Source organism: Lycium barbarum, chromosome 10, assembly GCF_019175385.1.
Source record: "Lycium barbarum isolate Lr01 chromosome 10, ASM1917538v2, whole genome shotgun sequence".
Lineage (NCBI taxonomy): Eukaryota > Viridiplantae > Streptophyta > Magnoliopsida > Solanales > Solanaceae > Lycium > Lycium barbarum.
The window spans coordinates 9,350,680-9,374,266 of NC_083346.1; the positions used below are offsets into that span (position 1 = coordinate 9,350,680).

General features: G+C 33.8%; 1 protein-coding gene, 2 long non-coding RNA genes and 1 other non-coding gene across 4 annotated transcripts; 2 read left to right on the forward strand and 2 right to left on the reverse strand.

Moving 5' to 3' along the window:
* Positions 1-472: 472 nt before the first annotated feature.
* On the reverse strand, positions 473-3,477 carry LOC132615779 (uncharacterized). Its single transcript, XR_009572838.1, has 2 exons — positions 1,868-3,477; positions 473-918 (listed from the first exon to the last, which is right to left on the reverse strand). It is a non-coding gene; the product is annotated as an uncharacterized LOC132615779 (long non-coding RNA).
* A 6,282-nt stretch (positions 3,478-9,759) lies between these two features.
* LOC132614603 (uncharacterized) lies at positions 9,760-10,515 on the forward strand. The gene is made up of 2 exons (XR_009572359.1): positions 9,760-10,025; positions 10,135-10,515. It is a non-coding gene; the product is annotated as an uncharacterized LOC132614603 (long non-coding RNA).
* Positions 10,516-17,775: 7,260 nt separating this feature from the next.
* On the forward strand, positions 17,776-18,195 carry LOC132612694 (uncharacterized mitochondrial protein AtMg00240-like). Its single transcript, XM_060326803.1, has one exon. The coding sequence runs from the start codon at positions 17,776-17,778 to the stop codon at positions 18,193-18,195; it is 420 nt and encodes a 139-aa protein (XP_060182786.1).
* A 4,958-nt stretch (positions 18,196-23,153) lies between these two features.
* TRNAN-GUU (transfer RNA asparagine (anticodon GUU)) lies at positions 23,154-23,227 on the reverse strand. Its single transcript has one exon. It is a non-coding gene; the product is annotated as a tRNA-Asn (tRNA).
* Positions 23,228-23,587: the final 360 nt, after the last annotated feature.

The window sequence follows — 23,587 nt, forward strand, 5'->3', positions numbered from 1 at the left end:
TCCACTAAAATAATTCAATCCGACCTGAATTTTTTTTCCAGCAAAAATAATACGGAATTATTTTTATTTTATTTTGCTGGAAAAATTATCCGTATTATTTTTGTTGGAAAAAACAAATCGGGTCGAGTTGAGTTATTTTAGTGGGTACAAAATTATTTGAGGGTAAAATAATTTTGAAGGGCTGAGATGATGCCACGTGGCAGCAGTTAGACATAAGGGTATAATTGACCCCATAGTATAACTATAAGGGTATAATTGGCCCTAAAGTATAACGAAGGGTATGAATGAATTATTTTTCAAAGTTGAGGAGTAATTTTGGCCCTTTTCCGTTTCTATTATATCCCTTTCATCCGTACTCCTTGATGCTATTTTTTTCATATTTTTTCTTCTGGTCATGAAGTGCTATTTGTGGGCCCCTTCCCTACTTTTACAAATGACAAATGAAACCAAATGAAAAGAAAACATTGCATAATACGCACAACAGAAATGGAGGGAACAAGATACTATTTTCCCTCCTTTTATTTGGGATCTTTGTAGATCACAACTGAATCAAGTAAAGTAAATTTCACAAAGAAAAATACACCATTGCTGATCAGTGCACTCTCAAAGAGATATCCAAAAGTCAAGTAAAGTTACAGAAAACTCTCTTCTAAATGTATAAATCTATGAACTTATTTCTTCTCTTTTTTTCTCTTCAATCTACAATCACATTCTGTTGCCAAATTTTAAATAAGAAAATGAAGAGCTGAATCTTATTTTGGTACATATATACCATCAGGATAGAGTATTTTATACACAACTTGGAAGCAAAATGTTGCTTATTTTTGTGCAAAATCATTTAATGCTCACTGATGTGGAGCACTTTTGTATGTCATTCATTATTGTCATGCATGACCTTCATAACTTTTTTAGAAGATCCTGCAATATAAAACAAAACTTATTATAAAATAGAAATAAGATCAACTCCAACTAATGATCCAAAAAAATGACATTCAAAACTACTGGAGAATTCGCTTGAATGGGCTAATGAACGAGTCATTTACTGTTATGACTTTAGCCGCAAATGACGTGGACTCCGAAGAAATTGCTAGAAAGTATGTGTATCAAGCAAAGGTTGAGATTACAAAACATCAAAGTGAATTATATGGTGAAGATCGTGATAAAGATAAGCACAAATTCAGTTCATCTGTTGATCCTTTTACAGGGTGTAAGGATCGAGTTTTGGATCCAATTAAAAAGAAAGGGAAGGGAAATGGATATGGAAGAATGAAGCCAAAAATTGAGCAAAGAAAGAAAAGAGCATCGCAAAAGGCATTAAAAAATAGAGCATGACTAACACATGAGCATCAATCTTTGAATACCAAGGCAGTGACTTTTAACGCACAATCAACCTCAATGCAACAAATACAACATGAGACCAGGGGATTAAGTTTAGAGGTTTGATCTCTCTTTATCAAGTTACCCATTTAGTCACTGTTTGTTTTTTTTATTCACCTAAACTGTTTTTTTCTTTTAAAATCCAAATACGCAGTTACATGGAGATTCACACAATACTTTCACCCAACTTTTGACTCAAAATTTGGGTTTGCAATCTGAAGCTCGCATTCAAAGCCAAGGCTCAAACAACCAGATCTTTGAAGGAAATTCAATTTGATCTTTCAAGCAAATTTTACTGCATAATTTATTTTTTGGGCAATATATACAACTTAGCAGTAAAAATTAGTGGGACAACTACTTTTTTGTATTTTGATGCTAGAAATGACATTAAAAAAGGATTCATAGAAATCTAAATTCTGTCAAACATATATGGTATTCTCTTTTTCTTAGTTGTGTGGGCAATATAGAAAGAACCATGAAAGATTCATACCTGGAAATCATGAGTAAATGGAAGTGGCAGGAGAAGATCCAAGTAATTGAGCTTGATTTAGACAGAAAAAATCAATATCTGGAACTAATTTTTGATTCTTTTTTAGCATCAGATGTCAACTTTTTCTTTTAATATCAACAAGAATGACAACAAAACTGAACACCAATCTTCAAAGAATTTGCATGTTTAATTTACTATGACTGGACATGTAATTTTAATTTTGGAAAAAATTAGTTGGAACAGAATTTCCATTGTTTTCAGTTAAGAAGGAAGAACGATGGAATCTTGGCTGAAGAAGAAAAGTCATTTCCTTTTGTCTTCGGAATGAACGAGCAATAAATAGAATGTGGAGCCCTCAATTTATTATATTTTTATTTAGGACAAATCTGCTGGGACCATGTCAATTTTATAGGAATTAATCTATTTCTCTCTCTTCTGGATTCTATTGTTAGCAAGAGGCCCACAGTCCACTTGTCACTTGATGAGCCCCTCACACAAATATTACGTGGCATATCTCATACACCATAAAACTTTTCCTTGAGCTATCCATTTTCACTTGACCCAAATAAAAAATGAATCCAGTGGAGCCCATGAGTCCATCATGATTCATCAATGAGACTACAAAAGTGGGCCTCTTTTTCTGGCAATTGCCTTTAATTGATCTTAGATAGAGAGACAAACAAAATATTTGACGTACACCATCATCATTGGTTACCTCTTTCTGTGTACTATTACCAACTATATTATTTCCCTAAGAAAGAAAAATAACCTAATAATATAACTTAAGACTTTGTATTACAAAATATAAAGATATTTTTTCTTATTTACAAAATATACCATCAAAATTACAACATATAACGGATCTGACCAATTAAAAGCTCACTCTTCCCTCCCCTTCTGTTCACACACCAGATCTGGAAAAAAAATAATGGAGGTGGACATCTTTCTTGATCTCCGCCCCCCCCCCCTCCCTCCCTTTTTTTTTGAGCGGGGGAGGTTGACAGCGAAGGAGAGAAGAAGTGTCGGAAACATGGAGATGACGGAGGAAGTTGATGGCGAAAGTGTGGCGGCTAGCGGAGGGGGCAACCGAGAGGAGAAACGATGGTGGAGATTAGCAGGGAGAATTCGGAACCACTGAAATTCTCCATTAGATCTACTGATTTAAGAACGGTGATTGCGGTGTTGTCTTCTGAAATTGAACTCGACATGGCACGATTGTTGTCTTCTGAACCTTGGTACATTGCTGCCTCCCTGCAGATTGGGCTTCAAACATGGAGGATCACTAAATGAAATTTATTTGAAATTTGTTGTTATCTGGTGCTTGTTAGGCCACCATGGGTAAAATGAATCAAAAAAGTAATTCTTCCCACTTCTATTGTATTCATTGCACACAATAGCAGTAGATCTACCATATTAGAGACACACTACTCAACAAATCAGAGAAATAGAGGCGTAAATTTAGCTAGGGTTAATTCTCTGTACATTTAACAAGAATAAACATTTGTATTAATAGTGTATGAAAGTTCTATACAATGTTATTGTAATTGTATTAAATTTTCTATAAATTTTATACAGTTATATACATATTTCATACAGTTTTCAGACACAAATTTGAGCGAAAATTTTAAGATTTGAGCGAGATATACACATTCCACACAATTTTCATACACAAAATTTTGAGCGAAAATTTTCATACATGCTTTGTAAGAAATCTATTGGTATATTTTGTAAACTGAAAAGTATCATCATATTTTTTAAATATATCTTATTCTTATGTATATATAGGTCATTCTTCCTATTAAGAATGGCCCATTTGTCCCATGATGGAGATAGTTGTGCCTCTTGCTGTTCCAAACATTAACTTGTAGATATTGTCAATTCTTTATTGCTGAGTGTGCTTATGAGCTCCAGACAGGATCAAATTCACTAATAGCCACTATTGTACTGAAAACTAATTACCGTCAGGAAGTGTCAAATAATATCCTGGAGTTCACATGTGGAATACAGGATCTTTAGGCGTAACCTTTCACCTAATACCATAATTGAGAATTGAAACATAGCATCTGAGGTTGCATTAATCGAGGGTATACGACAAAAGGAGTTGTTCTATTTCATGAAATTCCATGACAGTTAACTAATTTTTTCTGTTATAATGCTGAAAAGTGGCTAGCCGGCGGTATTACTACCTCTGTATATAATTTTCTACATTTTGTTTGAATAAATTCACAAATAGCCACTTTTCAACTCCAGTAATTAAAAAATAATTACTGTCATGGTATTAGAAATTTCACAGGTGAACTCCAAGACATTGTCATGAAAATTTAATGGGGAACTTACATAAATGACTACATTTTGAGGTATTTTTTAGGCATAGCTGCACTTTAGCTAATTACATTTCGTAGTTACAGTAGATTGTATTCACGCCCTACAGTAGATTGTATTCAAAATTCGGATTATATTCAAAATTCGGCTGAGTTAGATTTCGTTGTATTTAAGTCAGATGTATTCAACTAAGTCGCATTCAAGTCAATGTATTCAACTCAACTATATTCATTTATAGCTACTTTTACACTGTTTTCACTTTATTATATTTAAAAACGGTTGTATACAAAAAAATATCCCTCAAAATGCGCCCCTGAACACTGAATTTTACACTAAAAAAAATTAACGAATACACTCAAATACTGAATACAAGAAATAAATTCACTATATTCATTTGTATACACTTCAAATTCATTGTATTCATTTGTATACAAAAATATCTTCTTCGAAATACAGGCAAAAACACTGTATACACTGTATGTATACAAAAAATACAGTGTATTATCCGACCAGATCTGAAACATGCACTTCTGGTCAGATTTGTGTATTTTTCGGGTCAGATCTAGAAAATTTGATGGCAGAGAAAGCAAATAACAAAAGGACGAGCACCATAGTGTCAACGATGAATAGCAAAACATAGAAGACGCCGAAAAAGATGACAAATACTCAGATCTGAGAAGAAGACGCTGGAGAAGAAAGGGAAAAGGGGAAGAGGCGGCAGTGGCGGTGGTGTGGAGTTCGTGAGGGTTGTACAATGGTGGTGTTGGTGGTTTGGGTTGTAATGGGCACGGCTGCTCCGGTTCACTGGAGCTAGAGCTCCTCGTCGGAGCAATGGGGGGAAGAAGGGAGAGAGAGATGGGAGGGCAGTGATGTAGTGGTTGGGTTGGCAGTGATGATAGCAATAATAATAAAGTATTCTACTTTAAATATATATGCAGTTATTAAATATATTTAACATATTACTCTTAGCTATACGATGTAATTAATTTAAACTATAGCTACTAAATCTAAATATGTACTAGAGTTAGTTATGCCATGTAAATTTCCCAAATTTAATTGTGATATTTCAACCTCCCCTATGTGATTATTTTTAGGGCAAAAAACATATATGTACATAGTAAGAGGGTATATTTACAAAACATGACGATACTTTTCAGTTTACAAAATATATCAATAGATTTGTTACATAATCTATACGAATCAGGTAAATTAAAAAGAAGTAACTAAAACACATTAAACAAACTGTTTTCCTTATTTTATCCACTTTTCACTCTCCATTCAAAATAAAGAGATATTGTTCCCTGATTTTCTCCAACTTTTGCTCTTTTATTTCATCCACTTTTCTCTCCCCGTTCAAAATTAAGAGATATTGTTCCCTAGTTTTCTCCAATATTTACTCAAAAAGTCCATTCTGATTGGTAATTTTTATGTACAAAGTTCATACATGTATAATTTTTGTACGCAATATGTATAACTGTATAAATTCGTTATAATTTTTATATATGAAACATGTATAAAAACCACATATGTATTTTGATTATGATAAAGTACATTTAAATTGTATAAAATGTAATCAAAGTATGTATAAATTTTGAGAAAATATGTATAATAAATTTGTAATTGATACAAATTAGATTCCATACAAAGTTCATACACCAGAAAATAAATATGTATAAATTCTTGTATGCAATATGTATAATTGTATAAATTCGTTATAATTTTTATGTATGAAATATATGTAAAAGTTGCATGTATATTTTGATTCTGATAAAGTACATATATATTGTATAAAATCTAATCAAAGTATGTATAGATTATGAGAAAGTATATATGTATAATAAGTTTTCTAATTAATACAAACCAGATTCCATACACATTTCATACACTAATTGATATCGAATTTATTCGTATTTCATACACATTGTACCGCATATATCTAAATGATATATAGCAGATTTCATTCACATTTCATACATATATTAGTTTTCAACATTTTTGAAAACTACAGTTTATATAATATATAAAGATTCCAAACACACAATGATCACACATATCTCAAAACGATATAAACCAATTTTTATATACAATTAATACACTGGTAAGTAATAAAAAATACTTTGTAATATTTTTGAAAATTTATTTTAGGAGAGAAGATGAATTTTAGGTCTGGAAATGGTGTCTATCATGGGAGGGAGAGAGAGAGAGAAAAATCTTTTAAAAAAGAAGAAGAAGTTGATTGATAACTATCCTAAAATTAAGCTCACATTAAAATCAGATTCTTTTACTTAAACTAAAGCCTAAAATCGTGAGATCCCATTAAATCCAAATTTGGTATACTTTGTAATTTTATTAATATATTTTGTAAATAATAAAAAGTATTCTTTTGTTTTATAATATAAAGTCTTAAGTAATATTATTAGGCCATTTTCCCTTATTTTTAATTACAAGGTTGAGAAGCGGTTTGCCCACACTATTACCATTTTTTTTTGCGCGGATTGCCCTTCTTTTGGGGTGGTCTTTAAATTTTGCCTCTCATATTTGTGGTCTTTAAATTATGCCCCTTATATTGCTGGTCTTTAATTTTTGTCCTCGCATTGCAACTCTGAGCATTCACGCAGAAATCATGAGGTTCTAAGTTCGAACCCCCGCTCAAGCATAAATTAAAAAAAAAAAATTGCAAGGCAAGGTTTGGGTCGCGTGTCTGCCGGACCTGGCATACACTTGTTAAGAAATTACCAAATTTATGCCGGACCCGGCATACTCATGCCTTATGGGCAGACTTGGCATAAGTATGCCGGGTCCAGCATAACTTTGGTAATTCTTTAACAAGTTTATGCCGGTGGGAGCATACTTTTAATGGGTAAACTTTTATGCCGGACCTGGCATAAACTTGTGAAGCGCCGGACCCGGCATACTTATGCCAAGTCTGCCCATAAGGTATAAGTATGTCAAGTCCGGCATAACTTTGGTAGTTCCTTCACAAGTGTATGCCGGTGAGAGCATAGCGAAATTTAAACTCTGTCTTGCGATTTTTTTAAAAAATTTTGACTGTGTGGGGGTTCGAACCTGGAACCCATAAGTTTTAGCCGAAGGGCAAAATTTAAAAATTTCAAATATAAGAGGCAAAATTTAAAGACCACCCCAAAAGAAGGGCAATTATGCGAATTGCGCCACTATTACTACTTTCCCTTTAGAAATAGGGCCCAATGTACATCTTAATTTGTTTCAATCCAATGTACATCGTTTCATAATTCATTTGGTCCGTGAAGAACAGCTGTATTTGGGTTTTGTCTCTTTCGGAGTCTGGCCTAAAGTATAGTTTGTTTTCCTGTTCCTAGGTGGAGCGCAATGGCCCACATCAAAAAGTCTCTTGAAATTTCTTTGGGAAAACATTACTAATTGCCCCCCAAAATACAAAATATTTACCTGCTCATGTCTCTTCCCAAACTATTTTCGCTTCTATTCCTATCGGTTGAAAGTATTTACCCGGCAAACCCTCAACCAAACCCCTTCCTCTTCGTGATACTATCGCTGTATATTTATATATCACGATCGTATCATGGAGAACTAAGAGAAGGATTGAAGCATCTTTTCGACGATGATATATCAACGATGGTATATCCCAATATATTTATATATCACGATAGTATCTCGGGTAAATATTTTTAATTTTTTCTTGGGGGTACAAAAGTAAAGGGGATATGGGCAGATAATTTTTTTATTTGAGGGGGCATCTGTGATCTTTCCCCAAATTTCTTGTCCCTAACATTCACAAAATAGCTACTTTTCAACCTCATAATTATAAGGGAAAATTTCAGAGACCTCCCCTCACGTTTTGCTTCGTTTCACTGACCTCCTTTCACGTTTGAAATATTACAGCTACCTCCCTTATTTTTACTTTTTTGTAACAACTCTTTTATTCTATTTATTACTAATGAAAAGATAACATTCATGGACTGATTAGCCCTCCCTAAGATCATGTTGTTCAGATTAATTATTATTTTATTAATATCTCATTTCCGAATAAACTGAAAACAAGAAATGCCAAATTGTTCTTCAGTCTTCTCAGCAAGGGTTCTCTTTTCCTATTCCCCTTCAACCCTCCCAAGTGTTCTCATTATATTTTTTGCAATATATATATATATATATATATATATATAGTGTTTCTTCAATAAATAAAAGTAATTTACTTGTAATCTTTTTTTGTAAGTAAGTATGTCAAGTGCTCCTCGTGTTTTTGCTTCTAGGAATTAAGTAATATTCTGATGGACTGGATTTGGCGAATTGGATTTAAGAGGCAAAGGTCTCTATACTGCCTCATCATTTTAAAGATGTATTTTTATCAAAAATTTATCTGGCACGTGTTGTTGGATTGCAATAAGATATTTATGTTTTTAATATATAAAATTTATTTTCAGATTTTTTCTATGTTTTCTTAATCAATCACAGAGTAGTTGGAAAGATCCTTTCTCTAAAAAGTTAAAACATAAAGAAAGAAAAAGCTCAAACGTTGGGAACGTATGGGTGAACAACCCATAATAACAATTCCCGGGAAATAAGTTTTTAAAGGAGAATTGATAAAATAATAATTAATCAAAAAATATGATCTTAGGGAGGATAAATCAGTCCACATATGTTATCTTTTCATTAATAATAAATAAAATAAAATAAAATATTTGTTACATAAAAAGTTAAAATAAGGGAGGTAGTCGTAATATTGCAAACGTGAGGAGAGGTCAGCGAAACGAAAAAAAACGTGAGGGGAGGTCTCTGAAATTTTCCCTAGTTATAAAATAGTCATTATCACGAAGTTTCAATTTTTACGAGTGAATCAAAAATACTAACATGAAGTTTCAGTGTGAATGTTGAAACTCCAAGACAATGACTATTTTTTAAAGATAAAGCCGGAAAGTCGCCAGTTAGTGCTATTTTTACTTTAATTTTTGAAAGATCTCATGTATATGTAGGAAGAAAATATGGAATAAACTTCAATTCATATACACATTAAAACAACAAGTATTTTGTCGAAATAATACTAAGCCAATGGATTTTGTAATTTATTGATGTTTTGATCTGAAGTGGTCTGAACTGGGCCAAGCATCATCGACCCGATGATCACTTTTCTCCTAGTATACATATAGCTGTTCAAGTGATTAATTTTATTTTCTAGATATTGTATGTAAGTTGACAAAAACTTCAGCTGGAAATGATTTCTGTCTATAAAAAGCTTTTGAAGCATTTAAAATGAAAAGATAGTTATTTAGAGTTGTGAGAATGAAAAAGAAATTTCTGGAACGAATTATCAATTTTTTAAACCAAAGAACTTGCAGTACTTAAATTGTGAGTAACTTTGTTGTTGTTGTTTTTTTTTGTTGTTGGATAAATTACCAATTCTTTAATTAATTCTAGAATCTACTTTATAATAAAATTGGAACCGACATCAATGGGTTTAAGTGAGAAAATAATTGAACGCACGCCTATTATATGTCGCTGTCACCGGTCAATTGTTTTGACATTCTTTTCTTTTTCGTCTTCTATAGAAATGGGAGTTGGGACTTGGGAGTACGAACACTGCTGCAGCAGTTGTACCATGTGCAGCACAAAATGGTACAAATAGGGATATTTTTGTACATGTATAAGGATAAATTGGTTGAACTTTATTCATTTTCATAAAGGCACGTGTAGGTACTTTGGAAGACGTGTCTTACCAATATTCAGCCCTACACCTTAACTCTAATTTCCTTTGAAACCTCACTTCTTTGGAGCAGGCAAAGCTCTCTGTAACCTTCACTGATGAACTGTCAGGCAAAAAGATATCAAAAGCCATCCAACTATGGTCAGTCTCTTTACTTCTTTTATTTCTGCCAAGTTTTTCTATTTGAATTTTCTCATTCAAGTTTCTTCTCTGGGTTTCTCTAAATAGGTTTTCTGTTTTAAATTTGCAGGTGTTTGAACTTCAAGTTTCACAATTTTGGTGGAAAATCGCTACTAATTAGCGTATTATTTCTGAGTTTTAGGTTTGGATCTAATTATTCAACAATCTTTTTTTTTTTTCCCTCCTGTTTAATCATTTTATTCTCTAGTGCCAACATCTTCAGAAAGAAGGGGGAAGCTTTTTTAGACGTTGTATTTCTCTATCTCTTTTTACTTTTTTGTATTTTAGACGTTGTATTTCTCTATCTCTTTTTCCTTTTTTGTATTTCAGAATTTTTTGTTTCCCGATATTCACATTAGGGGAAGATTTTTTCATGTAGCCAATTGATTATCTTTGTTGAAGTCTGCGGGCTTCACCAAATTCAGTTTATAGGTCAGCATTTTCTCCTCAATGTTCCTGTCTGTTATTCTCTATTATCTTTCATAGTTTTAACAAATTATGTGATAGCTTTAGATTTAGATGGAAGCAATGATGATTTGGGTAGAAGAACTGTGACACTTTTCTTATTTTATTTGTAAGGGGAAAAACGAAATTAGTCCTACAATATTTCCTTTATCTTTTGGAGGTAAAACAGACCTGACACTTTTGTAACCCAAAATTTTTTTTTTGAAACCAAACTAACTCTTTAAAAAAAAAAATTAAATTAGGCTTCACGCACTGAATTTGTGCGTGAAAGGAAAGGGGGTATTTTTTTTTTAAGCTATCAAAAATCACATTTTTTTTCATACTTTGAGCAAAAATTAGTCATGTTTTAAAATCCCGAAATATCAATATTTTATATAGAACTTATTATATTTTTTTGCGTGCAATAACGTCGGCTCATTACATCAAGTATACCTAAACATTTTGTTTGCTTGGAAACTTGTCATCTTTAGATCTAAGTGTCATATTTTATAGGATTTTGATTTAAATGTTTTGAAATAAAAATATTATATTAAAAAATAATTCATCCAATACGAGAGGTTCAACTAAGATATAATATATCTCATTCAATGCTCCTACCAAGGTTTGATCTCATGTTGTTGGCATAAAAAAAAAGTAAGTAAAAAAGAGAGGCTAAACCACCAAGCCAAATTGGTGAATGCAACAAAGTAGACACTTTTTATTTTTTATAATGTTCACTGATGCTATCTAACTCGTTTTCATAAATTGAATTTCGAACCTCGAAATTGACATTCAAAACATCATTACCACGGGATTAGCATCTCGAAATAAATTTTTTTATCATGAGATTTTTACTAGAGAAAAATGAAATTTTTACACAAATTTGGGGCAAAATTCAAATTGAATGGGATAACGGGCGTTTTTTGGAAAATCAGCTTGGCCAAATCGCTTTGCGGCATTTTGTCCACGTAGATCTCAAAAAAATATCCTGAATAAAAGAAAAGAAATCGCGTAAATTGGACATTCGAGCGCAAAGTGATGACCATTTAAAGATTCAACAATTTACAACTAGTTTTCTACTTATGTTCCGGTCCTTATTTTTCATTTACGTGAGTGAAGAGGCATATGTATACTTAATGTAATGAGCCGATATTATTGTACGCTAAAAAAAATGTTAATTTCTATATAAAATATTTATATTCCAACGTTTTGAAACATGACTAATCTTCGGTCAAAGTATGAAAAAAAGACTTAAAGATAACAAGTTTCTAAACTTACTTCGAGACACTTTACAACCCCTAAAGCGATGATCCAAACATATATATATACTTGATGTAATGAGCCGACATTATTTTACGCTAAAAAAATATTAAGGTCTATATAAAATATTTATATTTCGGTGTTTTGAAACATGACTAATCTTCGGTCAAAGTACGGAAAAAAGCTTAATTTTGAGTTTGATTTCCAAAGAACAAAGATGATAAGTTTCCAAGCAAACAAAACTTACTTCGGGGCACTTTACAAACCCTAAAATGACGATCCAAACGTTTAGGTATACTTGATGTAATGAGCCGACGTTATTATACGCAAAAAAATATATTAAGTTCTATATAAAATATTGATATTTCGGGGTTTTGAAACATGACTAATCTTTGCTCAAAATATGGAAAAAACGTGATTTTGATAGCTTAAAAAAAAAAAAAAAAAAACCCCTTTCACGCACAGATTCTATGCGTGACGCCTAGTTTAGTTTTTTTTTTTAAGGGTTAGTTTGGTTCCAATTTTTTTTTTTTTGGGTTACAAAAGTGTCGGGCTTAGGTAAAACACATAAATGGTTGCTATGACTTTCCAAAATAAAATAAATAATAGAAAAAACTTCGCTTAACCAATTACTGTCACGCCCCAAAACCCACCCTAGACGTGACCGACATCCGACGTCATGAACAACATCGGAAGGACCTAAGCAACACATTAACAATACTTGAACCCGCCAGGTTCAACATTCGCCTCCAACAGTTTATAAAATAAAAGTAAACGAATTACGCATATAAGAATTAAATCAGCGGAAGTCTTTAGTTATCAATACTTGTCAAACATAACAACGTGCCCAAGAGTTAATCAATAACTACCCACAAATGCATACTAGGGAGCTTCTAAGATAAAGGATTAATAGTCTGACTCATCGGGACGCAGCCCGGACAACGAATGTAATAAATAAGTAAATCAATAGGATGTCCCACGAATGGATGTGTGGGCTCACCAAATTAGCCGCAACAGCAAGTCCTTCCTAAGCACCGGGAGTATCAAGAACCTGCTCTTCTCCATTACGTAACATACCATAAAAAACAACAATGGTATGCCTGAGTACTTCGTACTCTGTGAGTGCCTCGGGGACAATGAATAATACGAAAATAAAGTAAAAATAATACATGAAGAAATCAGTCTTGAAAATGGTATGAAATCAACGTAAGGACAGTTATTCAGTTTATGTATCTCGATAATAAATATCAAAACCCATTCATAAAGCCTCTTGTCAAGTTACAACTTCAAATATGCCCTTTTTAATCAATTAAGATAGTCATCAACAATTCCATAAGAGAATAAGAATGTCACACATGCCAATACAGGCCCAAGAATCAAGCATATCGCGCATAGCGCACCACACCGGAACATATAATTCTCGGTGGCTATCCTTCCTCCCGAATAACTAGGCATAAATCACACCGGACTATGTAGTACGCGGTGGCTATCCTTCCTCCCGAATAGCTAGGCATAAATCACACACCGGGTAGCGAACCCAGCGGTGGCCACTCTTCCTCCCGAATGGCTAGGCAATGACACACTAGGATCCATAGTGGCTACCCTTCCTCCCGAGTAGCTAGGCCAAACACAACAATAAAGTTCATAGCATAGAAGCCGATTCACAAATTATCTCACAGCAGTCACACCACATATAACATTAAAGTTCATTATGCCATATCGAAAGAATCAGTTATTCCAATCAATGTTTTGAAAATGTACAACTCGTTACAAAGATTTCCATGTCCCAATTCACCAATGAAAATGTCATTACCAACTCTTAACTAACATTAATAAACATCTCTCGTAGGGGGAAACATTTATAATATCTTATACATATATATAGGTTTTGTTACAATCTAGGTTTAATGTGGGTTTGTCCCCTCACACACATTAACCATCATTTAGTCATGAATTAGGGTTCAAGAAACCATGAAAAGATTACTCATTAAAGAATCTTGAATAAATCTTATACTTCCAACAATAGTTTCAAGAAGTGATTTTCATCCAAAAATAAGATTTTAAAAGAGAGACATACATTAGGGTTTTGTATGAGAAGTTCACCCTTTTTGTTCAATAAAGAACGTTCAAGAAAAGAAGTCATGCATTCCAAAATAATGTTTTCAAAAGAGACATACCTTAATTTGTTGAACAAGGTTTAACAATTCACTTTTCTAATGAAGAACACCCAAACCCTAGCTTGAATCCCTTTGGAAAGAATTATGTTGCAACCCTAGGTTTTTGCCACAAGAATAATGTTAAGAATCATGGGTTTATTGTTAGGATTGATAATAAATGATTAAGATGTTATTACCTTAGTGTTGGAGCCTTAGAGAGATATTTTCATCCTTAGGGTTTTTGAGAGTGAAAAGAATGGAAGAAAAACTAAAATTTTGCAACTTATAAATTTTTCAGCCCGTCAGGCACAATCGACGGTTCAAACGACGGAGGGTCGATCTGCTCCGTCGAATTCCTCAAATTTCCAGTGAGCAATGCACAATAGACGGTTCAAAGGACGGAGCGTCGATCTGCTCCGTCGAAGTCACCTAATTTCTAGCGAAGACAGGCTTCAGTAAAACGGGCATAACTATTTGTACAAAACGTTTCTCGGGCTGGGCGACCTACCGTTGGAAAGCTATTTCAAAGATCTACAACTTCCATTGAGGAAGTTTTTCCAAATTCTCAACACATTTTCACGAAAATCTTCCAGAAGACAGACCTACCAAAACTTAGGCGAATTTAAGAGCCCTTAAGAACTTCACTAGTTGGTTTGACTTCAAATCGACCATCCTCCACCCGAATTCACCAAGAATGGATTCATATAGATAAAATATCATCTTAATACTATATTTTTATATATTCACACCTAGTTCAAGTTTACGGGGTGTTACAATTACAAACTAAAAATGTTTTATATTTTATGTTTCCTTTGTGCTAACCGAAATTCAGTCCAAGAATTAGCCAATGTCAATATATACAAATCACACTACAATGAAATATACCGAGTTTCGGAACAATTGTTGAGCAGATGGTGAAGTGCTCACGTGTGCCTTAGTGTACAGTTGGCATTTAGCTGTTGCCAGTTGTCACTAGGCAATTAGATATTTAGTTGCGTAGTTAGTTATTTTGAATAAGGTGCTTTAGCTGATGAGCTGGCCCACTATTTTCTATAAGTACATTTCCTTTCCATTGTATCAAGTCAGTTGAAAATATCTGAGAGAAAAGATTTCGCAAAATGTTCCCTTCTTCTTCTTTACTTGTTTGTATTGCATTCAATGTTTGATCTCACAAACTAGCTTTAGATCACAGAAATTAACATGGTATCAGAGCTTTTATAGACTGAATCGAGGGATTTTTCAGCATCTGTAGCCGAAGAACGAGGGATTCAGTTCAAGGTTTGAAGTTTATTCTGTACGATCTGTGTTTCTTTTGTTTTCTGATTGAAATTAGGATCCATTTCTGTGCAATTCGCATACAAATTTGCGATTCACTCTATTTTTCTCTTTAATTTGTGTATTTCGATTAACAATGGGAAGCACTTCACTATCATTATCCCTTTGAAATACGGAGGATAACCTATAAGTCTATAGCAGTTGTCTCGAACATGACCTTTGTTTTTGCAATAGTCACAATACATCAACTTATAACATGTGTCTCTAGTATTGTCCCTTCATCTGACAATAATCACAAAAGGCATTAAGATTCCTTTTTGGTTTGGACTGAGCAGGTCTATAGGTATTAGTAAACAAGGCTGTAGGATAAAAAACTTCTCCCAAACTGTATGTCCTCCTGAGATCATTTTGTGACTCTCATCTTGTGCTATCATAACATAAGCTTGATTCACGCTGGGAGTTGGTGACATTAAGAGAATATGACTCCTTGCTTGATTGTATCCATCGTTCAATCCCATTAGAAATTCCAGCAGCCTTTGATTCGACAGATGCTCAATGTACTCCCTAGGTTTATCACAATCACAAGAGGGTGGTGGTATGATCGAGTCAATCTCATCCCATAAGTGCTTCATCCTTGAGTAATAGCTGGATACAGGTGACACTCTCTGATGCAACATAGCCAGTTCCTTCTTCAACTGATATACACGTAACAAATTAATCTTATCGAATCGCTCTTTTAGATCCTTCCAAACAGAATGTGCACTATTTCTATAAAGGATTCCACTAAGTAAATTTTTATTCACATTTCTTATTATCCATGAAATCACCATCACGTTACACCGATCCCAGTGTTTCACATATTCTGCACCGTATGTATCACGCTTAACAGATCCATCTATGAATCCAATTTTATTCTTCGTCAATAACGTCAATCTCATAGCACGAGACCACAATGTATAGTTTTCCATTCCTAACAACTGGATGTCAATTTGTACTGCTCCAGATGTATCAGAAACAGCTAAGTAAAGCGAATGATTATGATCGACAATGTTCGAATTCGAGTTCAAGCTCGAGCTAGAAGTGACGGTAATTATTGGTGAAGTGTTTCCCATTGTCATCCTTATGAAAAATTATTTAGAAAATCACCCTCCGTTGCACATATGAGGGTCATTGGATGCCTATGTTATGCAACCAATTTGGTATAAAAGGATAAGTTTAGTGCTAGAGCAATTAAATCAGTGTTGCTTGGCTATGCTGTTAGACAAAAATGGTATAAGCTGCTTGATCTAAGTAGCAAGACCATCTTCATTAGCAGGGATGTAGCCTTTTATGAACGCATTTTTCCATTTCAGCAGAAGTTACAAGGTGGATATGATGTCTCTCAATCTGCAGATGATAACACAGATTATTTCCCCACTATTGCCCCACACATTGATGTAGTCCCAAATGATGATACCTTAACCACTGATGTTGAAGCCACCAATGCACAGGGTGATGGCCCCATAATGGATCATGCTTCAGAAATTTCTCAGGATGTTGAACCAGAAGTTCATGTTGCCACTCCTCAGTATGATGTCTTGCCTCCTCCTCCATTTCCTGTTCAGCACGAAGTTGCTGTAATCCCTGCACCAGTAGCACCTAGAAAGTCTGCTAGAGATAGAAGGCCTCCTACATGGATGAAGGATTTCATTCAGCCATCTGTACCTCCAAGTAATATGCAATCATGCTTGTATCCACTGTCTGATGGTATCAGTTATGTAAGCCTGTCTGCTTCCTATCAAAACTTTATTGCTCAAAGTTCAGCAGTTTGTGAACCACTGTCTTACTCTGAAGCTGCAGCTGACAAGAGGTGGACTGATGCAATGCCGACAGAAATCCAAGCCTTGGAAGATAACAAGACTTGGGAAGTGGTTGATTTACCAAAAGGGAAGAAAGCAATAGGGTGCAAGTGGGTGTTTAGGATAAATATAAATCTACAGGGGAAGTGGAAAGATTCAAAGCTAGGTTGGTGGCCAAAGGTTTCAATCAGAGAGAAGGTGTTGATTATCAGGGCACTTTTTCACCTGTGGTGAAAATGGTGACTGTGAGATCAGTGATTTCCATTGCTGCTGCAAAAGGGTGGGTGATCCACCAGATGGATGTATTTAATGCCTTTTTGCAAAGAGACCTTAATGAGAAAGTGTACATGAGCTTGCCTCAGGGTTTTGCACATTCACAAGGCAAGGTTTGCAGGTTGCTTAAGTCACTTTATGGACTTAAGCAAGCCTCTAGACAATGGAACATAAAATTGACTACTGCTTTGGTTTCTTGTGGTTTTACACAGAGTCGTTTGGATTATTCTCTTTTGACAAAGAGGGACAAAGGGAAGCTGGTGGTTGTTCTTATCTATGTTGATGATTTGCTCATCACTGGCAATGATGAGAATCTCATTTTGGAGACTAAAACTACACTGCAACAACATTTCAAAATCAAGGACCTTGGGGAGTTGAGGTATTTCCTTGGTTTTGAATTTTCTAGGAACAAGAGTGGTATTGTGATGCACCAGAGAAAAATATTCTCTTGAATTGATAGCAGACATGGGACTTACAGGTGCTAAGCCAGCTGGATCACCACTTGAATTAAATTCTAAGCTTACTACTGCTGTGTTTGATCAACATTTTGGTCATGTGACTGATCCTATGTTGGATGATCCCACCAGTTATCAAAGACTCATTGGTCAACTGCTTTACCTGACAAATACCAGGCCAGACATAGCCTTTGCAGTCCAGGTCTTGAGTCAGTTTATGCAATCCCCCAAGGCTTCATACATGGCTACAACCCTCAGAGTAGTCAAATACATCAAGCAAGCTCCTGGTTTGGGCCTTTTTCTACCTGCACAGGACTCATGTCATTTAACTGCGTATTGTGACGCTGACTGGGCATCCTGTCCCAATACTAGGAAATTGGCTTACCAGAATTCATCATACATACCTGATCTCCAAGCTAGGCTTGAATAATCTCTTCATAGTACCTAGCTTGAAGGGGGGTGTTGAGCAGATGGTGAAGTGCTCACGTGTGTCTTAGTGTACAGTTGGCATTTAGCTATTGCTAGTTGTCACTAGGCAATTAGATATTTAGTTGGGTAGTTAGTTATTTTGAATAAGGTGCTTTAGTTGATGAGCTGGCCTACTATTTTCTGTAAGTACATTTCCTTTCCATTGTATCAAGTCAGTTGAAAATATCTGAGAGAAAAGCTTCCGCAAAATGTTCCCTTCTTCTTCTTTACTTGTTTGTATTGCATTCAATGTTTGATCTCACAAACCAGCTTCAGATCACAGAAATTAACAACAATATTGCGTAATACAAAGCATTTTCCAGTACGAGTCTATGTGCAAACTAAGAAATGGCTGTCAAGAAATCTACAGAACTAGATCATATAAGGTCTATTCTATTTTTTCAATTTGGATAGACATGGCTTTTTTGCACCTATTTTGAGTTGATTCTTATTACCTAAGACTTAACTATAGCTAGAATAAATTCAACTTTTAGAGTATTTGAACTTGAATATAATGCAAGTATAATGGTGTGATGATCTTTATTATCCAAGATACAACTAGATCAGATCTACTCTACCTTCCTATATATAGAGTTGAAATTTTCAAATTTAGCTTCACTACGGACCAATGATTGGACTCAAAGAACTGAAAATGTGCTCATTTTATAAATAATGATTAGAAAGCAGTGGCTCGATCCAAAATGATAAAGCTTAGAAGTTTCATCACCAAAGTCACGAATTGTATTGTCCAGCGCCACATAAACTGAGCATTTTAAAGTTCTGCATATGAAAATGGACTAAATGTATGAGGTTTAAACTCTTTACTCACCTGTGGATTTCCCTTAAGGCCATATTTGTAAGATAAAGCTCCCATTTTTTACTTGATTTTCGAGCAGGCCTTTTAAAGGGGTACATTCTTCCCATGGAATACAAGTGACTGAAGCAAACGAGTTTCACTTTCTGCAGCACCTGTGGGAAGATGTATTACTGGAGAATTGAGTCTCTCAATCACACGATTGACACAGTCTGCAGCTTGATCTTGCTTTTGGGTGAGATGTTTGCTTGAATTAATCAATACTCATGCTTTTTTGCTGAATAAGTGTTGTTATTTTGTGCTATTTTATTCTTCTCAGGTTAGTGCTCCAATTCCGCATAGCGCAGACAAAGGGATAAGGAATAAATGATATTTTCAATGGCATTGGATTCATGTCTATTTTGTCGGACAATTGATGAGGATCAGATCTTCACTATTCATCAGATATATAAAATACCTTTAGTTTGTATATGTCACCATGATAACTTATAACTTGATAACATACATGTTTATTTCCTTTATTTTTCTATTATATATAAGTGTCAAAGAGGACCAACATAGCATTATCAAATTGTACATAGAGCATCCCATATTGTACCCTATTTCACTAGTCACTTTTGCTTATTCACTTTTAACTTTTTACGTATTTAAGAATTAATAAATTAAGTACTCCCTCCGTCCCATATTACTTGGCTAAATTACTTGACTTTTCACGTTCTTTAAGAATTAATAAATAAAGTACTCTCTTCGTCCCCTATTACTTGGCCACATTACTATACTTGCCTTTTCACGTTCCCTTTGTTCCATATTACTTGGCCACCTTCAATTTTAATTCTCCGAACCATTTATTTTCTCCGTGCACTTTTACTTGTTCACTTTTGACTTTTCATGTTCTTGCTGAATATTTATTCTCATCTCATGTATACACGCATGCAGTTCAATTTTAATTCTCCTACACAAATTTATTTTCTCTGTGCACTTTTACTTGTTCACTTTTGACTTTTCACGTTCTTTAAGAATTAATAAATTCCACGTGAACATATGTCATAGTACTGAATATTTATTCTCTTCTCATGTATACACGTATGCACTACAATTTTAATTCTCCGACACATTTATTTCCTCTATGTACTTTTACTTGTTCACTTTTGACTTTTCACGTTCTTGCTGAATTTTTATTCTCTTCTCATGTATAAATTGTACACTTCAATTTTAATTCTCCGATATATATTTATTTCCTCTGTGCAATTTTACTTATTCAATTTTACTTGTTCACTTTTGACTTTTCACATTATTTAAGAATTAATAAATAAAGTACATCCTTTGTCCCATATTACTTGGCCGCATTAGTTGACTTTCAAGTTTTTTAAGAATTAATAAATAAAGTACATCCTTTGTCCCATATTACTTGGCCACATTACTATAATTAACTTTTCATGTTCTTTAAGAATTAATAAATGAAGTACTCCCTTTGTCTCATATTACTTGACCACATTACTAAAAATATATGTCTATTTTTCTATTCTATATTTTTTTTACGGAAAAGGCTCAAATATGCCATCGAACTATCAGAAATGGCTCATTTATGCCACTCGTTGAAAGTTTGGCTCAAATATGCCACTGCCGTTACCTTTTTGGCTCATCCATGCCATTATTCACTAACGGTGGTTTTAAAATACCAGATATGCCACGTGGCAAAAATTTATTGGTCCACGTCACTTAAATGAAAACCAACCAAAATAAATCCTAATTAAACCAACGGAAAAGGCTCAAATATGCCATCGAACTATCAGAAATGGCTCATTTATGCCACTCGTTGAAAGTTTGGCTCAAATATGCCACTGCCGTTACCTTTTTGACACTCCGCTTGGATCTCCAGTGAATTGAATCCTTTTACCACCAGTTGGTGGCCTCATTCTTGTCTTCCTCATGGCCAGCAATGTATCAGCTTCCGATATGACTTTTGGCCTCAATGTCGGGTCTTCGTTTATTTTGGCTGGTTTTCATTTAAGTGACGTGGACCAATAAATTTTTGCCACGTGGCATATCTGGTATTTTAAAACCACCGTTAGTGAATAATGGCATGGATGATCCAAAAAGGTAACGGCAGTGGCATATTTGAGCCAAACTTTCAACGAGTGGCATAAATGAGTCATTTCTGATAGTTCGATGGCATATTTGAGCCTTTTCCGTTGGTTTAATTAGGATTTATTTTGGCTGGTTTTCATTTAAGTGACGTGGACCAATAAATTTTTGCCACGTGGCATATCTGGTATTTTAAAACCACTGTTAGTGAATAATGGCATGGATGAGCCAAAAAGGTAACGACAGTGGCATATTTGAGCCAAACTTTCAACGAGTGGCATAAATGAGCCATTTCTGATAGTTCGATGGCATATTTGAGCCTTTTCCGTTTTTTTTATTATATATAAACACCCAAGGTAAACGAACACAACAACAATAAGTGGCATAAAAAGCAACTGAAATTGTACTATAAGTAGGGACTAACATGTATACATTTCAAAAGTTGAACATTAATTCTACCTCTTGTGTGTTTACTTTTTAAGTCTCCACGGGTCCACAGTGTCTTAATTGTCCTTTCATTTCCTTCATTTGGCATATACTCCCGCTGTCTCAATTTAAGTGCCTACATTTGACAAGACACGAAGTTTAAAAAATAAAGATAGACTTTCAAATCTTGTGGTTCTGAATTAAAAATGTGTATAATATAATAAAATATATTTGAATCTTGTGATTATAAACTTGACATGTACGATATTTGAATTGTCAACTTACTAAATATAAAAAAAGGCGGACATAACCAAAATAAGAGAATTTTTTTTTTATTTAACAACAAACGCCCAAGGTGGACGAATACAGCAACAATAAGTTGTACACAAAGCAAATAAAATTGTACTCTAAATCGGGACTAACATGTGTACATTTCAGAAGTCTAACATTAATACTACCTCTTGTATGTTTACTTTTTAAATCCCCACATGTCCGCAGTGTCTCAATTGTCCTTTCATTTCCTTCATTTGACATATACACCCTTTGTTTCAATTTAAGTGTCTATGTTTGACTAGACACGGAATTTAAGAAACCAAGATAGACCTTTTTAAAAAAAAAATAGATAGAAATTTGAATCTTGTGGTTCTAAATTAAAATATCCTTTGAATCTTGTGATTATGAACTTGACATGTAGGATATTTGAATTATCAACTTACTAAATATAAAAAGAGGCGGACATAACCAACATAAGACAAATTTTAACAACAATTGAGAAATTAAGGGGGGAAATAAGAGGAAAAGAAAAAAAAAATATGAAGACTCAGTAAGGAGAATCGCAGTATCCTTTGCAAAATATACAAACCATAAAGACTAACTAAAGTGAGTAATTAAATTAATCATGTTGGACCCTGTGCATCGCACGGGCATAGTTTGCTAGTTATTTGTTATACTTCCATGGTGAGCTAGCGCCAAATTTGACAAGGTAGTGTATTGTTTCAATTTTATGCAATAAAAAAATTTAATTTATTTTTGAAAAGAAGAATCAAGTAATGATTATCCAAGCGTTTCAATAGAGTCAAGCTTTTCTGCCTGCGGGGAAGGTTTATTTAGTCTTTTCGTTAAAGCACATGCGAACACTTGATTTATTTATAAAAAAAATATTAAACTGTGAATTAGAGAAGGGTTTATTATATTTTCAAAATAATAAAACAAACAATTACAAGGCAACCCGGTGCACTAAGCTCTCGTTATACGCAGGGTCTGAGAAAGGACCGAACTACAAGGGTCTATTGTACGCAATCTTTTCTTGTATTTCTGCAAGAGGTTGTTTCCACGGCAAAAAAATAAACAATTAAATGAGTAGAAAGATTTTGTTCATTTTTTCACAATAAATCTTGAAAAGCAAAACAAGACATGTTAAATGTTATAATTAAGCAAAACAAGACATGTTAAATGTTATAATTAAGCAAAACAAGACATGTTAATGTTTGGTCATAAATAAAATTTTATTATATGTAAATATTGAAGTTCAGTTGTCCTCTAAAATGATCTGGCCATCACTTAATTTTCTGTCAAAAAGTTTAATTAGAGAGAAACGCTAGAAGGAGGGCTTGAACCTCCGACCTTGTGGTTAACAGCCACACGCTCTAACCAACTGAGCTATTCCAGCTTCTTGTTTATTAATGTTAAACTCTAGCAATTTGAACATGCTGAGAGAAAATAGAATGAATCATAAAGAGATATTAACTCCAGAAACAGATATATATATATATATATATATATATATATATATATATATATATATATAAGTATATTCTTACTATATTTTAGGTATATGTAGTATAACTTAAGCATATAACTTAATATATATATATATATATATATATATATATATATATATATATATATATATATATATACACATATACACATATATGCTGTATTGCTGACTTGCTGTTAGCCTGTTAGTCAGTAAACATATAAACTTTATTTATAAACTTATATAACATATGTAAATATATCTACAGTA

Excerpts from the sequence above, each read along its gene's own strand:
- LOC132612694 (XM_060326803.1), top strand. The coding sequence starts at position 17,776 with ATGGGACTTACAGGTGCTAAGCCAGCTGGATCACCACTTGAATTAAAT.